The sequence below is a fragment of the Limulus polyphemus genome, unplaced genomic scaffold (genome assembly GCF_000517525.1).
Source record: "Limulus polyphemus unplaced genomic scaffold, Limulus_polyphemus-2.1.2 Scaffold4504, whole genome shotgun sequence".
Lineage (NCBI taxonomy): Eukaryota > Metazoa > Arthropoda > Merostomata > Xiphosura > Limulidae > Limulus > Limulus polyphemus.
Window position 1 is genome coordinate 57327 of NW_013670114.1, and position 22814 is coordinate 80140.

The following is a 22814-nucleotide window of genomic DNA, read 5'->3' on the forward strand; positions in this document are numbered from 1 at the left end:
TCATCCAGTATTAAATTAAAAGAATGTTGTGACTTATGCTATCATAAATATTTTGAACTCAAACTCTATAAATGTATTTGTAAAACTCAAGTAAGCATACTCATACATCATGATATATTGATCAGTTTTGAAACCCACCTCTCCTAATGACCCAAGTCTGCATGTGTTAGATTTTATGCTTCATCAAGCTGTATTAAAGTGCACTAATGAACTTAAAAATCATTTAATGTAAGTGTCAATGTATGAAGAGTTTGCAAAGTAAAATTAATGGTTTTGAAATAATTATTCTAAATTTCTGTTGGGTTCATATATATATATATATTCATAAGAAATTGTTGAAACTCATTTTTGTTTTGGTAGTTTTGACAGCATTTAATCTACACAGCTATTAGTTTTCACTATAATATGTTTGCAGTTTATCTGATATATACAAATATAAAGGTTGATATGACTAATCATGTTTTTACGCTCTTAAAACTAAAATTTTCATTGGTGGATGAACATATTATCATAAATAATGTCCAAATTTTGTATTTGTAGTATACTAGGATTCCATGAATATAAATGACGAAACTAAAATAAAATTTCAGTTATTATTTTACATTAAAAACTTGGTAGATACTAATAAGAGAATATCAATAAGTATCTAATATATTTTGTTTTTGTTATTTATATTTCTACAGGAAATAAAGAAAAAGAATGAAGAAATCCAGAAGGAGTATGGATTTTGTATCATTGATGGACACAAACAGAAGATTGGCAACTTCAAAATTGAACCTCCTGGTCTATTTCGTGGGCGTGGGGAACACCCAAAAATGGGCATGTTGAAGAAACGTGTTCGTCCTGAAGACATAATCATAAACATTGGAAAGTAAGTTAAATGGCTAGACAGGTATATTGAGGTAATATTTTGTGAAATACCATCAGATTTCTAAACTATTTAGGAATTTAATGTTTACACCTTTAGTTTTAGATTTCATAATTTTGTAGTAAAATTACAGGAATGATGAAAAGTGTGCTTAAAGTATTTTACATACTTATTTCACTTGTTTGTCCTCAGTTTCAATCAAAAACTGTAGCCACTGGAAGAGAGGAAATAACATATCATCCTCTTTATCAGTTACTTTGAATTGAATCTACCCACATAGGTTTAGTTTAAACCTCAGAGTGTTTGATAAGGAAGTTCCATAAGACAAAGCAAACAGTTGTGTATCAAGGGTCCAAAGCTTTTCCTTTTTTTAATTAATCCTGCACTCATCTGTTTTGATCTGTTTATCATAGAAACAGGGGCCTCTTATGAACAACACTAGAGTATTTAGTTTAGTGAAAGCATAAAAGTTTTAGTAAAAGTCCTCTAACCCCAAAATAACTGATGGGATCCATAATATACCCTATTCAATTTTTAACATTTTTCTGAACTATTTATGTGACACAGAAAATAATTGATTTCACCTTCTTTTTGTCAGTTTTTTCAATGAGTGTTTGCCACAGGCAAAACACAAAATTACCAAGTATGATACAGAATGGTAATAAACAGTGTATATAAACATGGGAAATTTGAGACTTACATCAAACCAGCTGTGAAGTTTTTCTCAGACTAACTGTTGTAATCTCAATACGTTTTTTAGGCTGTCATATAGTGTACTTAGTTGAACAGAAGAAAATGGCAAACTTATATATTTCTTGGTTTTTGAAAAAAACTTATAGTTTCTGTAAATTAAAGTGATGTGAAGTAGTAAAACCTTTTGTTTAACCCTTTTGCAATGGATACCACCTTAAACCATTTTTTGCACAAGTCACTGTGTTATCTAAGTTTTAAGTCCTTTATTTCAAAAGAAACTTTTAAACAAAACCTCAGATGTATTGTGACTCTGTATCTTCAAAAATATAATGCCAGTTGTGTAGATGGATGTCTAGACAATGATACATTTAATTAACCTATTGACATGTATATTTCAAAGTTCTCTGGATGAATGCAGTTGAAACAAGTAATAAATTTTGTCAACCCCTGACTGGTGCCACACCCACCTTTGATAAATTTGTTTGAGCTTTATAGAGGTTAAATATGTATATATATATATATAGTCATTATAAAACTGATTTTTCACTATAATCTAACAACTGTTATTTTGAAATTGGTGTGCAGTTTTCATCATGGGGTACAAGTGACTGTCTGTAGTGTTGTTGACTGCTTGATCAACTATAGCACTTACACTTGTTTCTTACCTAAGTATATTATATTTAGAAATATAGTTAAATTGTATTTAGGTCTTTCTTTTATATTTTAGTTAATTATATATTATTTATGTTTTCAAATGCATAATTGAAAGGTTTAAACATTTTTTTAAATATACATCATACTTTACATCAGTTCTCAAGGCTTATGATATATGGTGCATGAAATTTTTGCCAATCGGATGCACGTATCTGCCAGAGATGCTGTAATATGCCCCAAGGGCACCATTGACTTGTGTCAAGATGAATAATAAATGGTAAATGACAAGAAAGGAAAATAAAAACATTAAAAATTAAATATATGTGAAAAGGAAAAGACCTGAAATTACAAATATAACCAAAAGAAGATCTTTACAGATCTTAAAAAATTAAAAGGTGTATATATTTTTCTATTTCCTAATATTAATTATTTCATTGAATTGTACATTGATGATAATAGCTAGAGTTAGTCATATGACAGAGAAAATGAAAAATATAGTATATACATTTGCCTAAAAAAACTTGATATTCATTTAGGAGGTTTTAGAGGTTATGCAAATGAGGTTTGAAAACTATTTAAGATGAAGAAAAGTATTTCTATACTTAAAATGAAAAATCACCTTGCACTCAATTTATTAAGTTTGAGTGCAAGTAAGTACAATAGATAAATAACATATTTTTAGTAAAAACACTCAATTAAAATAATGTAATTTTTTGTGTACAAGATACTTATGTTCTTTAACAAAATCTTACCAGTTTTTGAGAGGATACGTTAAGTAATCTCAGAGTTACAATATGTATTGTTGCACGAGTGAAATTCCGAATACAGTGTTCCGTAAATTACATGAGCCCGTTGCAAAAGGGTTAAGGGTTTACACAATGAAAGCTTTTATGTTGCTCAGAAATGTACTGAGACACTTTAAGAAATCTCATAAGAGTCTTTTTAAAATATTGCAACTGGAAGCAAATTGATCAAGTGTGTAATATCAAGCTTTTCCAGGCTATGGCAGTCATCCTGAATTTTGGTTTTTTGGCTTGTTTTGTTTTTATGGTAATTTTTAATATTTATTCTTGAGCCTATTTAGAGCCTATTTAAATAATGACATTAATTATGATATCAGTATACAAATCGTAATCAAATACAGCTTTCTTTTATTGTAAGGCTCAACCCATCTTGACTGTTGGTGAACCTATTTTTTAGTTATTGACTTAAACACATTCAACATATTTAGTAAATGCCTTTTTTTCTTTTTTTTTTTGAGAATTATAAGTTTTTCTAATAATGTACTTCTTGGATAATAATTTTTTCAATATCATAGGGTTTCCCATATACCTATGGATTTGTTAAACTCCACATAAGTTAATTCATTGTGTTATGTTTTACTCCTGTTTTTATGTTAAAACTTTATGGCTATCTTTTCAAATGAAAATTAAGAATTTATATTATATTTTTGATGAACTTTTTTTCAGGGAAGCTAATGTCCCCAAGCCACCTGAAGGACGCAAATGGAAAGAGGTTCGACATGACAACACTGTTACTTGGCTTGCTTGTTGGAATGAAAACATCCTGGGAGCCACCAAGTACATCATGTTGAACCCCAGTTCAAAGCTGAAGGTAAAACCCATTTGTGTTAAATTGATATCAGTAGTGCCAACACGTAACTTATTATTTCAGTATAAGTAAATAAATATTAGATAATACAGATTTAAAAAAAAAATTGTTGAAGTAAGATCACAAAAGTGGTTTACTTGCTTCAAATTGCCATTTATATTTAACAATGTATTAGAATCCTATTTCATCTTAAACTGAAGTAGATATATATCTGGAAAGATGGTTGTAAGTTCTTCTACTATATATTCTACAGTAATTTATAAAAAAAAAAAATAGAAAATTACTATTTAATAGCATAAAATATATTTTAAGAGAGTAATATGATATAAGTCTGGCTAGTTTTTAAACAAGATTGTTTTGTTGAAGTTCATAGTAATTCTTCCACATGAAATTCATTAAATTTTTTAATATGTATGAAAGAAAGTGTATGTAGTCCAATAATGTAAAACATCTACGTGTTGTATGTTTCCCAAATTTGGAAGAGAATTGGTTTCTGATAACATTGTTTCATATAGGTTATTATGAATAAATAAATTAAGTCTATACATTCCTTAGGGGGAGAAAGACTGGCAGAAGTATGAGACAGCACGAAAACTATATAAACATGTTGACAGAATAAGGAATGAGTACAGAGAAGACTGGAAATCAAAAGAAATGAGAGTGAGGCAACGAGCTGTGGCACTGTACTTTATTGACAAGGTGAACATTTTTTACGTGTGAAACATTGGTTTTAAAATAATATTGATCAAGGCATTTTCTTTAAACTGTTGCTTTTTGACCCAAGTTTTGTCTCATTCAGCAGATAGAAAGAGAAGCTTTATTATTATGCATAAGCTGGGTTGATGCAAATACTTAGTGTTATATCTATTAACATGGTGAATTAATAATAGGTAAATACACAATATGTGTAAAGTAACCTAAAATGAAGTTAAGATGCACTATAATGGAACACAAGTTTGGCACTTTCATATGTTATCTTCATTCCATCTTTGGACTGAACAGGTCACATAAAAATGCCAAAACGCATGTTCCATAAGAGTAGATTTTAATTTCATTTTTATGATTTAATTAGACTTAAGTCTGTGTGAAGTAAGTTTTTGATCATGATTAAAAAATTTATAATATTGATAGTCATTTGAAAATGAACTAGAGTTACTCAATTTTAGCTTTGTAGGTGTAGTGAATTTCTGGCAAATTTTGTGGTTCAAAGGATAGTTCACAAGAGTAATTTTTTCTTGTGCAGCTTGCCCTTCGAGCTGGTAATGAGAAGGAAGAGGGGGAGAGTGCTGACACCGTTGGTTGTTGCTCACTCCGTGTGGAACACATTACTTTACATGATGAGCAAGATGGTAAAGAGTTTGTGGTAGAGTTTGACTTTCTAGGTAAAGACTCGATTCGTTATGTTAACAGCATTCCTGTAGAGAAACGTGTATTTAAAAACCTGAAACTGTTCATGGAAAACAAACAGCCTGGTGATGACCTGTTTGACCGTTTGAATGTAAGTACCTTTCTAGAAACTTGTGATTTAGAACTTTACAGAGTTTATTATTCTTATTGTGTTAACCTCGATGTTGGTTGATCATTTTTCTTTTTTTTTTGTCAATATTTTGTGTTTACTGTATGTTTTATGATATGACTGCGATCTTTATTTTTCATGTAGTTTTGTTTCATGAATTAATTTTATTTGATTAAATCTAGTATTTGTTCAGATGATAAAGTGATAACTTATGCAATTCTTTTAACTCGGTTTTGTTCACTGAGAAGATAACTTGTTTAACTGAATTTAGTGTTTATTTAGGAGAAAACTTATATAATTGGTTGAACCCAGTGTTTATTAAAGTGTTAACTTGTTTAATTGGCTGAATTCAGTGTTTGTGTGGGAAATAATTATAATGGGCTCAATTCAGTGTTTGTAAAAGTGGTAACGTGTAATTAATTAAATCCAGTGTTTTTTAAGGTGATAACTTATAATTGGATGAATTCATTGTTATCAAGTGTATTAGTGACATTAAAGTATCACCAAGTCATCTTCCACTGATCTTTTAGAGACAATATTATCCTGCTGTAAAATAAATGATTTCTAATGTTGTCTTGTGAACTTGGCAAATTAAAACCCTTCTGAATTAATGTATCCTTTACTTAATTGCCCAAAAGTAGACAGACGTAGTTTATAAGTGGCTGATTTTCAAGGAAATTATTGTTATATTTCTGCTGCTCTTTTGTGTAAATGTTAGAGAATCATGTTTTTTGTTTTTCAGACAAGCATATTGAATAAATATTTAAATGAGCTAATGGAAGGCCTAACAGCCAAAGTCTTCAGGACTTTTAATGCCTCAAGAACACTGCAAGAACAACTTCACCTCCTAACAGAAGGTGAGTTCAATAAAAAATATTTGTTCCAAGCACATTTTACTTTGAAATATCATATGCCTTAAACAGCTGAGTGAGTCTGTGAGAGAATTAAACTTTTTGCATTTTAATGCAACTGATATAGTTCTACACAATTAAATATAGTATGTATTTTAAAGCTAAGCTCTAGCTTCAAAATAATGTTGTTAAAAGTATTCACTTAATTATTCTGCTTTTAATAGTATAACTACATGAATATTTGAGGAAATGTTTGAGCATATTTTATATTCACAAAAGTTATTAAAGTATTTCTTTGAGAGTTTTAAGGTTTTCACACTAACTTTCCAAATAACATTTGGTGAATTAAGTCCTAATTTTAGCGGTAAAAACTTTGAGATGAGTTTGCTTGTGAATGTGTGATTTTTATTGCTGTTGCCAGTTTTATTGTTAAGCATTCATCAGACTCACATCTTTTGTTGTGTCATGACTCATTCATTCCTACTGTGCTGGAGTTACCTCTGTCTGCTATGTACAGTTGCACTTATTCCTATTTGGCTAGTATTTAGGAGTTGTACTTTATGTATTTTAAAAGTTTCACTTAAACAAGTAAATAAAAAGATTAAAACAAACCAGTGTCCTACAAACAAGTATAGACAAATAGCTCTGTTGCTGCATAGTGTAAAATTCTTAAATGTATTTCCTCTTGAAAAAAACAAACTTGGAATTTCATAACTATAAGTACATCCACATCAAATATACATGAAAATTGGAATAATTTACTGTATCGTGATAAACTTTGTGGAATGTGTTTTAGTCTGAAGAGCACAAAAACCTTAGTATTATGAAATGTGTGGAAACTGAAAGTAATGTGAGACAAAATTATTAGTCATATAATGATTTATATGGATATTTTTATATATAGAATGCTGTGGCAGTTCTAGTTTCTGTGTGAACTTATGATATGATTCTGAACAATATTTTAAACCTGAAGCATAAAAGAAAACTGGATTCTTATGTACAGATTAAATTCTATTCTAGAAAACATGTCAATCCCTGAAAAGATTCTTGCTTACAACAGAGCTAACCGTGCCGTAGCTATCTTGTGTAATCACCAACGGGCAGTTCCAAAAACTTTTGATAAGTCCATGCAGAATCTGAAGAGCAAGGTTAGTAGCTCACCTGAGTTATTTCAGAGTTACCTATTAGGTAATTGTTCATCACATACTTCAGTGAGAAAAAATGTTTTCTCTAGCTTTACCAGAATATATCTTTCATTTAATTGTCTCAGGCACTGTAACATATCTTTGATAATGTAGCTTTTTTGACAAACATAAAACATTTTGTAAAATCAGAGTCATTCTAATAGCACCCCACTCTGACCTAATGTAAAAGTCATCTGATTTTGCCTCTAGCTTAAATATAGTTCTTTCTCTGAACTAATATTTTTTATATTTTCAAAATTATTATTATTATTGATTATAAGAAACATCATAGAAAGTGTACAAGTATTTGAAAATGTTAGTAATTTTATACTTTGAAGTTTCTAAAAACTTTGGAAAAATTTGTCAAGCTTTGAGGCTCACCTATGCATTAAATTACAGGTTGTAAAAATAAATTCTAATATAATGATAATAAATGTTTGTATGAAATCTTTAAACGTAAATCATAATATAGTTTTAACTTTTCACACTAGATATTTATTATTATTATTATTAATATTATTTGTTTTTAACTTTCAGCTTTCATTCTTATTTTGGAGAGAAACACAAAATCTGCTTCAACAGAACATATATAATTAACTCATTGAGAAAACTTAACAGTACCTAAAAATAATTCTTATGAATTTCCTTTGTTTCTAGATTGAAGAAAAAGAGAAGCAGATCAAGGATTTCAAAAAAGAGTTCAAGAAAATTAAGCAAGCATACAAAGACAGCAATGCTAGTAAAGATAAAGTGTAAGAGTTTTGTAATTCAAATGAGTTGAACCTTTAATTTTTATTTAAAGATTCTTATTGTTGAATTTATTTTTAAATTGGTAACATAACATTTTTAACTAATAAATAACTTTTTCTTCACGTGTGTCTGTCAAAAGTTTACTTCTAAGTTTATTGATATAAAAGTTTGTAGGAAAGTGATTAACTTCTTTTTATACGTATGAAGGTGTTTTATACTTGTGCAATATAAAGGATAATGGATTATGATACATAATAGAAAGTGAATCTGAATTACAGAGTCAAATTTGCTGTATTGTTTTCATTGTACAGATAAGTGTATAATTGTATACCTCAGTCCGCCGTTAATTTGTACTCTTATCTTGCTGGTAAAGGATTAAATTAACAGAACAGTAAAGGCACTGCAGACATTCAAGTAGTGATAGTGGTCATTTATCACTGTATTAGCAAAGAAAGAAGTAGTATTGTTTTTACACAATTTTGATTTAACATTAACAGGAACAGTAAAGGCACTGCAGACGTTGAAGTAGTGATAGTGGTCATTTGTCACTCCTTTCTTTTTGCAAAGAAAGAAGTAATATTGTTTTTACACAATTTTGATTTAAGATAATTCTTTTGAAGAAAATTACAGTTTGGGGTTTAGAATGTCTTTTTTTAATTTTTAGACTGTTGGATCGTAAGAAGAAACGAATGGCACAGTTAGAAGATCAACTAAGAAAGTTAGAGGTACAGGCTACTGACAAAGAAGAAAATAAACAAATAGCACTCGGCACCTCTAAGTTGAACTACTTGGATCCAAGAATAAGTGTTGCATGGTGTGTATATACTAGTGATTTGTTAGACGAGCGTAATAAACCTTCATTTATTTTTTATGGCAAATCTAAGCAAGTGCCTTTTTAGTCTTCATGGATGTTGTTTTGTGAGATACTTTAAAATTTGAGGTCATCAGACATAATTAATACATTTATACTGACAATATGTGATTTATCATAAAATATTGTCAAACTATTTTTAAGGTTTAATCTTATGTAAAACATAATTCCTACAAGGTACCTTACTTCTGCTCACATATATATGGCTCTTCTCATTCAGTGCTGCCCTCTATTTGCAAAAAAATGTTTGCGTGCCACAAGTCTTTCACTCACATGAAATTTATCATGCGACAAACCTCCACCAATAATATTGCCAACTACTCATGTGACTCCCTCTATGCTATTCTACCTAACTATCACTTCTCATTTGGCAGTGCTCATGTTCTGCTGTTTAATTATACATTTCTACCCATTACATTCTATTTCATTAAAAAATTTTTCTACTATTTTATTTCTTTCTGCCAACACAATTGTGTTTGGTTGTTATTTTGAATTATGAATTCCAAACTCTAAGTTACAACTTTGGAGGTTATGTCTTCTATCAGCATGTTTATACAGGCTTCAGGTGGCGGTCCTTGACTGAAGAAATATTGGCTTTACTTTGTCGGGAAATTGATCATCCAATGAGCTGATCTTTTGAGTTTGGGGGCTCACATATTTGAAACATGGTTCGCCAACTTTGGACAGATAAGACATTATACTTTTATGGTTTTTGACTATTTTTACTGTTAATATTATTATCTGTAGTTATTTGGGTTCAACAACATAAGTTTAGTTAGATTGGTCAATACACATAGTCACTTTGAGGATTGAAATTAGATCTTAGTTGTATCCTTTGTTCTATAACGTTAGATAAAGCTTAACATGAGTCTGTTATTTTAGGGTTACCTGTGATTCATCTTTATGGTATATCATAAATTAAGTTAACTATATTGTATTTTTTTCAAACATGACATCTCATACATATGTTATTGTCAATACACACTTACTTAATTTTATAATATAACGTCTATTTGTTATTATTTATTTTTTATACTTCATCCTATTTACTTCATTTGTGTGAACTTCTGGAGCTGGGGTCTGCAGAAACTTCTCCCAATATTGTACGTATTACTGTTAAGTTAGGGTTTTTAAATTAGAGCTTACTGATGTACTTTGTCCTGCACAGTTCGATTAGGCTTACAAGTGTCTGTTATTTTTTATTTACCTGTAGTTCATCTTACAGGTAATTCAATAATTAGGTTAAATATATTGTTTTCTTTAACACATAACATCATATATGTATGTTTATTTTACTACACACGTACTTAAGTTTACATTATATCGACTATTTCATTTTCATCATTCTTTATAATTTATACTCATACAATTAATTTAGTTTGTGAGGACCCCTGGGTTCCAGGGTCTGCCCTACTTTCTCCCAATATTGCTTGCCTTCTTCCTACAACTGCCAAACACGTTTATGATGACCTAAATTTTGTCAGTTTTCTTCCAGTTGATTATGGCTTACCTTCCAAAGCCTCTACTGCAGAATCTACCAGGCCTACCACAGCGTTTTGTAGATACATTTCACAGTATAATTTTTCCCCTCCTTTTCCAGGAATTATGTTTCATGATGAGCATTTTTTCTCTCTTTTGGGAGAGGTACTTGTATGCCTTACCCTCAACAGGCTTTGGTTTGATTTGCCTTTATTACTATCAGGCAGATTTTCTTCTTGATCCTATGTACTTCGAATCTTTGTCGCATGAATGGTTAGCAGTCTTTGTTAATCCTATCCATTTTACTCCCTACCCAGTTTTCCAGCTTCATTTTACTCTATTAACTCTCCTATAGGAAATGTATACCTTACATCTCCTTTCTTAGGCATTCCACCTTTATCTTGGGATACTTGATGTTGGAGCAATTGTCATCTTCAGTTCTTTCCCTTCACTTGTGGTGTCTTTGCTTTTTGTTTCATATGTTTTCTGTTAGGTGGTCTGTGTTTTAACCAACTTCCACTATTTGGGGAATTTTACTAACACCACTAGTTGGACATCTGCTTCTTACACAAGCAGCTCAAGTGTTTGGATTTTCCTGTTACCTACCTAACAACCTCAGCTATTTGGGAAGTGTTATTTTAATCACCCATCTTTATTAGGACCATCAATTTTTACCCTTGAATGCATTCAATGGAGCTTTTTATTATTCACGCTGTTACGGTTCACTAACTTACAGCTAGCAAGGTTCTAACACATTAGATGTGGCTTCTATGGAAGCACACCTCCCTTTGGGTCTGGCACACTTGCAATATTTTCAAGGGATGCTGCATGACCCATGGTCTCTTGCTAGGGTTCCTTTGGATTCTTTTCTTGAATTTCCTTCTTTATTCTTTGACTGTATGCATTGGTGATTGAACATATACCCCCACATCATCAGGTTTACCAGTGCCGCCGCCCCCCCCCCCTTTATCGGGATTCGTTTCTCTTCCCTTAAGCTTATCTACAAAGTTGGAAGCATGGGTTGAACAGCAGGAAGTTTCAGGACAATGTTCTACAGAAGAAAGGTCTTGCATGCTAACACCCTAGCAGTCCAATGTGCTTTAGTTCACTTTCCTCTTCTTCTCTGGATTTGACTAATCATGTTTCCTTCCAACTATTTGATGGTGGTGGCTTATATCACTCACCAAGGGAGACCCTTATTCTTATTTCCTTTATGACAGACAGTGAATCTCCCTTTTCAAATCCACACACTTGACATATGTCTCCTGGAGTGCCTTGTTCCAGGTGGTTTCATCCTTGTTGCAGATTACCTTTCCAATCCCAACACACTTTCTCCCAAGGAGTGGCCTCTTTATCCTGAAATTTTCAGTGGCTTTGCCTCCTGTGAGGTACTCCTTCATGGGAAGCATTTGACTCCTTTCACAATACAAAGTTACATCTTTTGTTTTGGTCTCCAATTCATCATCCACTCACCCTGGCTGTTGATACATTCAGACAGGATTAGATCCAGTTTATAACTTTAGTTTTTCTCATTCTGTCACTCTTCTTCCCAAGGTGATTTTGATCATCCATGTCACTCTGGGTCAGGTCTTTCTAATTGATCCTTCCTGGCTAGCATAGATCTGGTTTTCTTGGCTGTTTCAGCTCGATATGTTCTTTTTGTTCTGGATCGATTTACTAACCTACACTTTATGGGCTCATGTAGAATATTCTTTTCATAATTTTCATTTCTTGCCAGCTTCCACCTTTATTCCCGGTCAGATTCAAGTGCCCTTATCTGTCTTGTACATGCTCCGGATTGCTTCATTGCTTTCATGGCTTCTTTCCATTGACACCATTTCCCACAGTTTCTTTCCTTTCCTCTCTTACCCATTGGGTTTGGCTTGTGATTCGATTGGCATTTTATTCCTTGTCTCCGTAATTAATTCCTGGTGTCTTCACTCCGTTCAGGCATCTTACCTTTTACCTGCATCTCAACCCTGTCATCCGTTGGAGGTATTTTGTCTGTCGAACACTGGGACTGTACCTCATATGTTCATCTCCCATTATCTGCTTTGGGTAGCTGTTTCTTCCTCGTTGATGTATTGTCTTCCACTTGTTGTCATCCTTCACTCTTCAGTGAGACTGTAACTGGGTAAGTTTTCTTTCTTTCTATTTTTTTCAGGGACTTGTCCCATGTTTTCACCAGGATCCCCCTCTCTGGCGAGTGGTGCCTGTCCAAGTATACTTCAGTCACTTAGAGTTGTACTGAAATCTGCACTGTAAGGCCATGTTAATTTCACTTTCATAATTTTCTTGGTCACAAAATGCACACTGTTCATTACAGTCACATAAACTAGAGATGAGGTGTTCCACAAGATCACTCATAGGTTATTCTTCACTATATCTTTGCTTCATAAATATGACCATTCCAGATTGTAGTAATCCATATACTTCATGGGTCAGAAGGGGATTGCTGCCCATCCCTGCCTTTCCTTAGATCGAATAAATCGGATTTAGTCTGCTTTACAAAATAGTATTTCCTGGTCATCCATTGCACTGTCCAGGATGTCGGTTCCTGGTAGTTGAGTTTTGGATTTAGAGTTGATCCAATCCACATGATGTACTCACACATGTAGTGTGCCGGCATAAACGCAGTTCACCCCCCTCGACTGGGATCCCTCATTCTACCTCTGCATGGATGTTGGTTGTGAGCAGATGAGTTTTGGATTTAGAGCTGAACCAATCAACATAAGTCTTCACATGTGTTCAGGATCTCCCTGGTCCCTTACTCAATTTTGCCTAAGTGCACTACCCCAGTGTTGTGAGTCATGGTGGGTGCACTTATTGATTGCTCCTTTTCTTCCTCTTGCAATACCCCTTGATGTCTTTGTACCAAGGATGTTACTACATTTGAGGTGGTACCAGTCTGTTTGATTTGAGTGTGATATACAAAATTGTTATTTCATTCTGCTCACATGTGCCCTGTTCACAGATTAGTGGTGGGATTTTTCCCTCTGGTTGACTGAACTTGAGGAGAAGATGGTATGATCCTCTTTCCTACCCTCGCGTGGATGTCAGTTCCAAGTGATCAAGTTTTGGGTGAAGTTGACTTGCCAACTATGAACTATTGTGCCCTAGCCACTCTACATTTTGGGGCACATCCCTTATTTTATGCACATTCTGTACATGAGGGAGATTCAACTTATATTGTAGTTAGGATCACTGTCCAACCGTTTTTCTCCATCGGATTTTCTGCCCGGATCTGTCACACCTTTACCACATCTGGGCAAAGACTATATCTGATACAGAAGTGGTGCAGTCTCCCATGTATAATCTTTTTATTAGATGGTTCCCTTGTTTCGAAGAATGATTCTACTTTCTCCCTTACACTGATCCCTCCACCTATTCAGTGTGGGGTTCTAGCTATGTATGTGAGTGGATGTAATGTACCTTGTCGGAAATTATAATCTTTCTACACTGAAAATGTATTTCCAACAGGTACTCACTTCTGCTTACGCTTCCCACCCTTCCTCCCCACTGTCAACTGGTGCTTACATTTTTGCCTAAATTTGAAGTGGTAGTTAGGTAAAATAGCATAGAGGGAGTCACGTGAATGTCTGGCACTACTATTGGTGGTGGTTTGTCGCATGATAATTTGTATGCCAGAATCAGTTAAACCATGTGAATCGAGGGGTGGTGGGAGTAAAAGTAAAAGGCTTGTGGTTTGTGAAAACATTTTAGCAAATAGAGGGTAGCACTGAACGAGAATAGCTCTGTATGTGAGCAGAAGTAAGTACCTGTCGGAAGTACATTTTCAGTGTAGACAAATTATAACATTTTATAAAATTACCACATTAGTTATAAATTATTTTGCAACGATTAATTATTTATCATAGTTTTCTTATATTTATCTCTTGTTTCACAGGTGCAAGAAGTGGGATGTGCCAATTGAGAAGATTTATAATAAAACTCAGAGAGAAAAGTTTCTTTGGGCTATTGAAATGGCAGGACCAGACTTTCAATTTTGAAGATTTTTTTAGATTAATAGGTCCTTACAAAAAAATAAGTAACTGGCAGTGCAACTTAATATTCTTTTAACCCATTTATATACCTGTATGTTTGTGGTGTCACTGGTCTTTTATCTAGTGGTCTTAATTGTGCAACTGACAATATTGATGCACAACCAATCGAAACTGTGGTCCATGACAAAAACAAAACATCCGTTTCTTATGTGGCATTCATCAAAAATGTTTCTGAACAACTAAAACATGATTGTTTCCAAGATGTACAGTTATATTGACACGAATCTCCAAGATCGTTGAAGCTTGTTCTTTATTACCAGGTATTCGTGGGTTAGGACATATTTAAGGAAATTATAGTTAGCTCTTAATGCCATTAAAATAGTCATATCATTGGAGTAATCACTTCTTATTAGTTTTCAAGTTATGAATGTCAAAAAAAAAGGATTTAATCCTTTAGGTTCTAATGTAGTAAACATCTGTGATTTTTCCACATGCTATGACATCAAGCAATATAATACATTTTTGCCAGAAGATGTCTCTCAGAGTTGGTAATGCTGTAGAAAAATTGTAAAACCTACAATTGAATTATTTAATGAACTGTAGAAACTAAATGGCCCAATCTCTCATTGTTGTAATTACAGTAAAATGACTCGATTTTTTTTTGCATATGTAATTGATGTCTTAATCTGTTTTCTTGATTTACTTGTCTTTAAAGAAGCAATGCATCAAGCAATATAATAAATTTTTGCCAGAAGATGTCTCTCAAAGTCAGTAATGCTTTAGTAAAAATTGTCACACCTACAATTGAATTATTTAATGAACTGTAAAGACTAAATGGCCCAATCTGTTATTGTAATTACAGTGAATGTCTTGAAATTTTGCTTATTTATATGATGTTTTAATCTGTCTTCTTGATTTACTTGTTTTTAAAGAAACAACACAATAAAGTCTTTAGTTAATGGTGTAGGTAACTACACGGGGGTTTGATTTATATCATCTAATTGAATGTTAATCAATGTAAGGAATTTGTATAATGGATACTAGTATTTATGTTCTCATGTGTTTGTTGATTGTTCTGCTACATATTACTCAGGCTTTGTTTGGTATGTTGTGAAATGTGAGGATTCAGGTTGCCTATTGTATCTGCAATTATATGTGTTGAAAGTGTGCATTAGATTCTGAAGATTGAACGAGTTCATTGTTTTATAGAATATTCGTGAAAGCAGAAGAGATATTTATACTTTCAGGTAGTTGTACTGAACTTTAATGAAGATACAGACAGATTTTAAGAATTTTTCTGTGATCACAAGTATGAGGATAATGCTTTCAAGTTTCAGCTTTATAAAGCCGTGTGTTATATGATTATTTTATTGGTTCACCATTAGAGAAGATGTGGGTAGAACAAGAAGCTGCACAGTGGGTTTAAAGCTATTCTATAAAAATGTAATTTAAAGATGAAATTAATATGTTGAACTGATAGTAATTATACAATAAGTAATTTTGTGTTTTATCACAGATAATCTAATGAAAAATATATATTTACAGAGAATCTGAAATCAGGTATTGTTATATTTCATTTGACGAGGTAAATTATATGAAATGTGATCTTTTAATGACTTTAGTGATCTGCAGATGTAGGAATCTGTTGTAACTGAGTTGTTCTCACTTGAAAATATCCTTACTATGATATAATACAAAAAAAGATCTTTTATTCACAAAATTACAGCATTTTCAGAAACTTCCTTGTTTACATTATTAGCTTTGTTTGTCAGCAGTGTAGTACATTGCTAATCTCTACTAATACATGTTTAGTTATCTTTAAAAGGGAGTGCAGATTCAGAAAGTGAAAATAGTGGGGTATCAAAAGTTACTGTCAATTTTACTCGCTGGTATAGCCTAAAAAAATGCTATATTTTTAGGTAATATCTATGAGTATGTAAATTAAGACACAGAAGCAGGATCATTCAATCCACGTTTGTTTCTTATTTTGTTCACAAGGTTTTCGGTTACAGTTTTAGCAACTAATTCAGTCTACCAACTAGCTGGCAAAAGAAGTTGCTGACATTATCAACTGAAGCTTGGGAATGAAATAAGAAAAAATTTTAAAAATTTTATGGACAGTTTGTTATGAAAGTGATATATTAGAAAGTTGGCCTGATGTGATTTGATTGATTTTATAAATAGAGTTGGAATACAATCCAGTATTTATTCTAGATATAAATGTTCAGAATTATAGAACTAACTATGAATTCTAATTCATATTTTAGTTTGTAATTACAACTGTTGCTGAACATTTTGCTAGAGATGCAAATTTACCTTGTTTTATATATTGTTCATGTGTTTTATATCAAATTCGTTATGCTTAGCCTTTGTAAAGGTTGAAAAAGCACAATATTTTTCCCAAATGTTTAAAAACCTTTCTATAATTATGGATTTTAATTATGACATGACATTTGCCAAGTAAAATGTGTAAAAACATGAGAAGTTCATGTAAAAACAAAATTAGCAAAATTATAATTTTGCATGAGTGAAACTGGATGAATTCTAATGGCAAAATGCTCCCACTGTCCAGCTTCTTGTAGTCATATAAATATGTTCTTGCCAATCATTGTTTTTTTATATATATATATTGGGATTTTTATTCCTTTTAGCAAACATTTAGTGTATGTGATGCACAAACACTTCAAATTAAACAAATTTGCAGACATCATGTGCATGGCTTTCTGGTTTGTGTCTCTCTTACTTTGTAAACCTGTCAGTGCTACAGTCAGTTATCTTTCTGTTGTAGCAAAAGGATCTTGCAGTTGCATAATTTTACAAACACCTTAATTTATGTGATACTGGCTGTACATGTGTGTATGCTGGTGCTACAGTTGTTAGACTAGATGTACATGTATATATGCTGGTGTTACAGCGGTTACACTGGGTTTACATGTGTATATGCTAGTGCTACAACTGTGACAGTAGTTTTACATGTATGTATGCTAGACCTGGGTGATTTATCGACTACATTGATTAGTGTGAGGTGAAATAATTGATTGATCAAAGTTATGATCAAATCTATTTATATAATGAAAATAACCAACTAATCAAAAGTAGTGTTTCAATTATTCCAACTTTCTAAGTCATGTGTTATAGTATCCTATTAGTTGAATGAAATCAAGTAATGAGACCGAACATCAGTCGACTAGCATATTCCATTAATTTCCCAGTTCTGTTAGTTCTACAGTTGTGACACTGAATGTGCATATATGTATTCTGGTGCAACAATTGTGACACAGCTGTAAATATATGTTTGCTGTTGCTACAGTTGTGACACTATCTGTACATGTATGTATGCTGTTGCTACAGCTCTGACACTAGTTTTATATGCATGTATGCTGATGCTACAACTGTCACATTGGCTGTATGTGTATTTGTGTCAGTGTTAGATGTCTATTACAAAGTTTATTTATTCAGACTTCAAACAAAATGTTAAAATATAATTTAAGTAAAACATACAAATTCCTAGTCCTAGAAAATTTCTAACTTAAGTGCAGAAATTCACAGAACAGTTAGTTAATACCTTGCACCACTGCCAAAAACTGTGTACTGTAGTAATCTAATGATGCTAGACTATAACCTCCACCAATAGTAGGGCAACTTATATTTCTTGGACAGTACTCCCCATGAACACTTTATGTGTACCAGAAACTTTTATTTCAGGTCATGTCCTTTTTCATTAAAAATTATGAATTAAGCATCTATGGCCTTTGGCAGTATTTCTTCTTAATCTGGATTGATCCACCCCTTTCTGTATGCCTATCTTTCTCTTCAACATCCTCTCAGTGTGTTGTCTGTAATTCACAACACCGTTTGCCAACTATTTCTTATTGCCTCTCTTTGATCAAGTCATTATTTTTGCTTATTCACCTATTGGCAATCTCAGAGCCTTTATCTCTTTTATCTTGGAGGTCCTGATCTATGTCAGCCTTGGATATTTATCTTTCATCACGACGTTCCACGCCTTCATTGTCTCGTGTGACTTTTGTACAGTCACTTGCAATACTTGTAGAGAAGCCCATTTTCTTAGTTGCTCTTGTCGTCCATCTACACTGCAAATAGATGACTTATTGATGCTGGTCCAATCACCATTCCCTCAAAGTCATCTAAATCTTCCTCATCTTACTTACTTTTTATCTGGCTCTTCAAAAGCAATATATTTCTATGGTTACCAATTACAATGTTGCTTTGTCAATAATTTTCCATGTCTTCCTTGGCCGTTCTTTTCTTTCTCTAGTTTTCGTGGATCTGTTATGAGCCTTTCTAATCAGGTTCTTCTTCTAAACTGAAACCTCTGTTTAGTTCTTAGGGCTCTTATATACGTCCTGTATTTGAACCTTTGTCCACCTGTTTCCATCTTTCACTTAAGACACGTTTTCTTCTCGCTTGCAGGAGATCTTTCTCTGATATTTTCGTATTGGATGGCTCCTTCATTATTTACCACAAGGACAGGTTTATTTTCTTCCCAGACCTCTCCTTCCTCCCAATGATTTGGGCTGCTCTAGAGGGTGATTGGTTATTATCTCTAACCACCCACCTTCCCATTGTTCTCTATGTGATAAATCAGATCCTAATCCTCTTCTTGCCCCGTTCATACAGTTCACTATTATCTTGCTCTGCTCCCTTTCAAGGCAATTGACAGTCTTTTTTGCCATGTGATTCTTCTTCTCATATCTTATTTTACCTTGACCAGTTAGGTTAAACAACTAATCTGGCTTATTAATGTTTCTATAAGAAAAAGTTGAGTCCTTTCATCTTTTTGTGTTATCACCTATAAAATTCATCATCTCACAGTTTTCTTGAATGTGGCTGTCGATATCCCTTTGATATGATATTTCAGGAAGGGGTGTAGAAAACTCCCAACACCTTTGTGTTATATTTCTTACACCACATTACAAATTTCATCTCTCTCCAGTCGCCGTTCTCGAATCTTCCCAGAGGCTCTAAAGATGTTAATTGTTGACTTTTTTACATTTTTCAACTGGCTTTATATACCAAACACAATGACAAACTTGAACAAGTTACTTTCATCTACTGTGATACAAGCAAAGGGTATGGTAGCTTTTAGCCATTATCCAGTTTGCCAACAGAAAATAACCATCTATCTCCAAATAGCACGAATATCTTCTGATTGTTCTCTGTAAGAACACAATAATAATTGCCAATTAGTGAGTTCGTGTCGTGTATGTGTAAGAAAAAAGTTGAGTTGCTCTCTGTGTGCAAACTGAACTCAAAAATAAAATACAGAAATTTATAATAATTTACTGGAGCAGGGGCAAACATGTTAGAAAATGCATAATATACCTGCTTACGACACTTCTAGTTGTATTGAAAATGTTGAGATACTACACAATGACTTAAATCAATTAGTTGCATAAACATTTAACAAATGACAGTTATAATAAGTGCAAGGTAATGAATTGGGTTATCATAATTTGGATTACATGTAGTGTGCATGGCTGAAATTAAAGATATGGCAAGGTGGTGGATAAGTCACTTAAGCCATCGAGCTAGTACTCTATCGCTAGAACCAAAACTAATAGAATTTTAGGGTGTATTTATAGACGTTAACTAAAAGTCAAGAGGAGTAATTATTCCTAAACACATAACTAGTTAAGCTCAGTTAGAATGCTATGCAAATTTGTAGTTTCTTTGTTTAGGAAAAGTATTTAATTTATTGGAAACGGTTCAGAGGAGGGTAACAAAGGCTAGACTCCAGTTAAGAAAATTTTATTTTTTAACAGGATGATTGGCTTATGGAATGAGTTACTGTAGGCATTAGTAAAGGATGGCACTTTATATGAGTTGAGAAGTAGAATAACTAATTTCTTCTTAAATAAAGGGAAGATTTTTATCACTTGTGAATTTCCAGGGACAGCCTTGAAAGACCAAATGGTCCTCTGTTGTTCATATGTTATGTTGTATTTCAGCCAATTATACTGGAAGCAACTAGTTACAGAAATATATCTACTTGGTCACTCCATAACTTCCTTGTAGGTGTGATATTCAGGTGCATTGATGTCTGACAGAAAAGTAACAAGTGTACAAAATACATCATGATCTGGAAACATTATGCAGAGAATTGTTACGTATCTGCTTGTTTGTTAATTTCCGGTAGAAATTCTTTCCGAGGAACTTCAGCAAAAGTCCTTTCTTGATTAAACCAGTTTATTCTTTCTCGATACAAACTTTTAGTACACGGTAATTCCACAGTCAGTGCGCTTCTCGTCACTTTAAACTTAACAACTTTTATAATACACGTGATTTAGAATCTCGATAACTTCTCTCTCTACGTGTGCAAAACACTAGCTCGAAACAGAATCGTAAATTACCCGAAACTCACTGTAATTACTGTTCGCTTTATCATCCCCTGGCTTTTCTCTGCCAGGCTTACATACTAACGAAGAAGTATCTCCAAAATTCGCGGAGTCCAATAATTTGATAAATTCAGTCACGCATGCGCCAGCAGCGTCACGTGACTTCCGCTTTCGTAACAGAATAATTTTAAACAAGACATCCAAGTTGAAAAACAAGAAAATATAACTAAACAAATAAAGTCTTTATTCACAAATAAAAGTATGCCGGGATTTTACCAATAATGGCTAGCTTTGATATTCAGCATTCAAAATTTGTCGGCTGAAGCTGAAGAAATCAGGTCAGACCAAAATACAAATAAGAAGAATGATAATGATACCATACTGTTGTGTCACATCACTGTTCTGGTGTAGTATTTTGCAATCCTTGATATCTGCGTCAGTAATTATTCCCATCGCATATATTTAAGGGAAATAAACCCCCAACTCAAACTAAGTGCTATAAATCTCTGTACCAGTCCTCAAAATGAGCACGACCAAACTACAGGAGGTCCTACTACAGAAACAGTACCAATCAAATATTAGTCACACCACAGAACAATTATTCTAGTACACAACTTTTATCTAAGCCAGAGGATTAGCACAAGTTTACAGTGTTTGTATATCTAGTTTACAGGGATGCCTATAACTTTTGCAGATCATTTGGATAAACCTATCAGAATAAAAACATATTTATTACTAGTTATATAAGATTAAAATTTGACAATCTTCCTCTTCACCACATAGGCAGATGTTACTCTCTTAGTTGTGTGGTATTTCTCATTCAACTGGATTTTCCTGCAAAGTAGACAGTTAGACCCACTAACTGGAGGTTCGAAAAATAACAGTCTACACAGTACATAGCTCTCTCAGATCTACAGCTGGGATCATGTAAGAAAGAGACTCGACACCAATATCTTCATAAGTATATATTTACACAAAACAAAATAAAGACAAATGTTCAGTGTTGCATACTGAACTTATAAGAGAAATATTGATTTTTTAATTTAAAGCTCTTATCTGCTCGGTGTATCCCCCCCCCCCCCCACAGAAGTTAAACTAAAACCTTTAATTCAAAAGTTGAAAAGGAGCTAAACCCCAAGGTTAACATTAGAAGTTGATATCAAAATTATAATTAATGAAGATGAATAAAACTACTTCAAATCATAAGTCCAGCACTCTTAAACTCAGCAAAGTAGAGTTAAATACCCTTAAAGACAGCTAAAGTTTACCAAATCTTAAGAAAGACCAAACAATGTTGCATTAAAGTCAAACGTTACCTCAAATTTAACTCACTAGAAAATAGTAATGATTCAACAAAAGTTAAATTAAGTCCATGTTAAGTTAAAACTACTGGAGATACAAAAAGGTTTACATTGGCTCTCAAGTGTATGAAAACTTAAACATTATGAGGAGATCCTAATTCTGCTTCCTAATTCTTATATGACCTTTTAAATCTGCACCATGCTACCTTACAGAAGCAAATCTGGCTGTAAATATAAAACAAAGCTAAATTTTTACACAAAACACACTTCATATTCAAGATCTGTTTCCAATTGGAATTGAACTATAGGCTATGGCTGCGCCTGATCCTTACCCATTTTGGCAACAGGAAAGATGTCTTTATATTTTGGACTACACGTGTTGTTTTCCCTGCAAGAAAGTAAAGTCACTGCCAGTTAGTGAACCTACATCTTGCATGCTCTCAAAACAGGGAAAGTTAAAGTGTTAATTTAATGACTCACTTCATCCAAGTTTAGAACTTTGAAAAACACAACAATTTTGAAAAAAACATCTCAACTAAGGATGTAGTAGGTGCATAATACAACCTTAGACTGCCCATGGCATTTGACTGTTATCTCCGAAGCTAATCAATTCATTTTAACTTTATTAACAGCAGATAGTGTAAAGAATGTGGCAATATGATTACAGGTAACT

At 32.9% G+C, this 22814-nt stretch overlaps 1 protein-coding gene across 1 annotated transcript in view; it reads left to right on the forward strand.

The window, feature by feature from the left end:
- The window catches only part of LOC106471268 (DNA topoisomerase I, mitochondrial-like), a 57340-nt gene extending 40139 nt beyond the window's left edge, over positions 1-17201 (forward strand). Inside the window, exons 10-18 of the mRNA XM_013931859.2 lie at positions 684-871; positions 3685-3829; positions 4382-4525; positions 5070-5324; positions 6085-6199; positions 7214-7341; positions 8035-8129; positions 8792-8941; positions 14385-17201. Coding sequence (XP_013787313.1) covers positions 684-871; positions 3685-3829; positions 4382-4525; positions 5070-5324; positions 6085-6199; positions 7214-7341; positions 8035-8129; positions 8792-8941; positions 14385-14487 — 1323 coding nt within the window. The 3' untranslated portion in view covers positions 14488-17201. The remainder of the gene's footprint in view (positions 1-683; positions 872-3684; positions 3830-4381; positions 4526-5069; positions 5325-6084; positions 6200-7213; positions 7342-8034; positions 8130-8791; positions 8942-14384) is intronic.
- The last annotated feature ends 5613 nt before the right edge of the window (positions 17202-22814 follow it).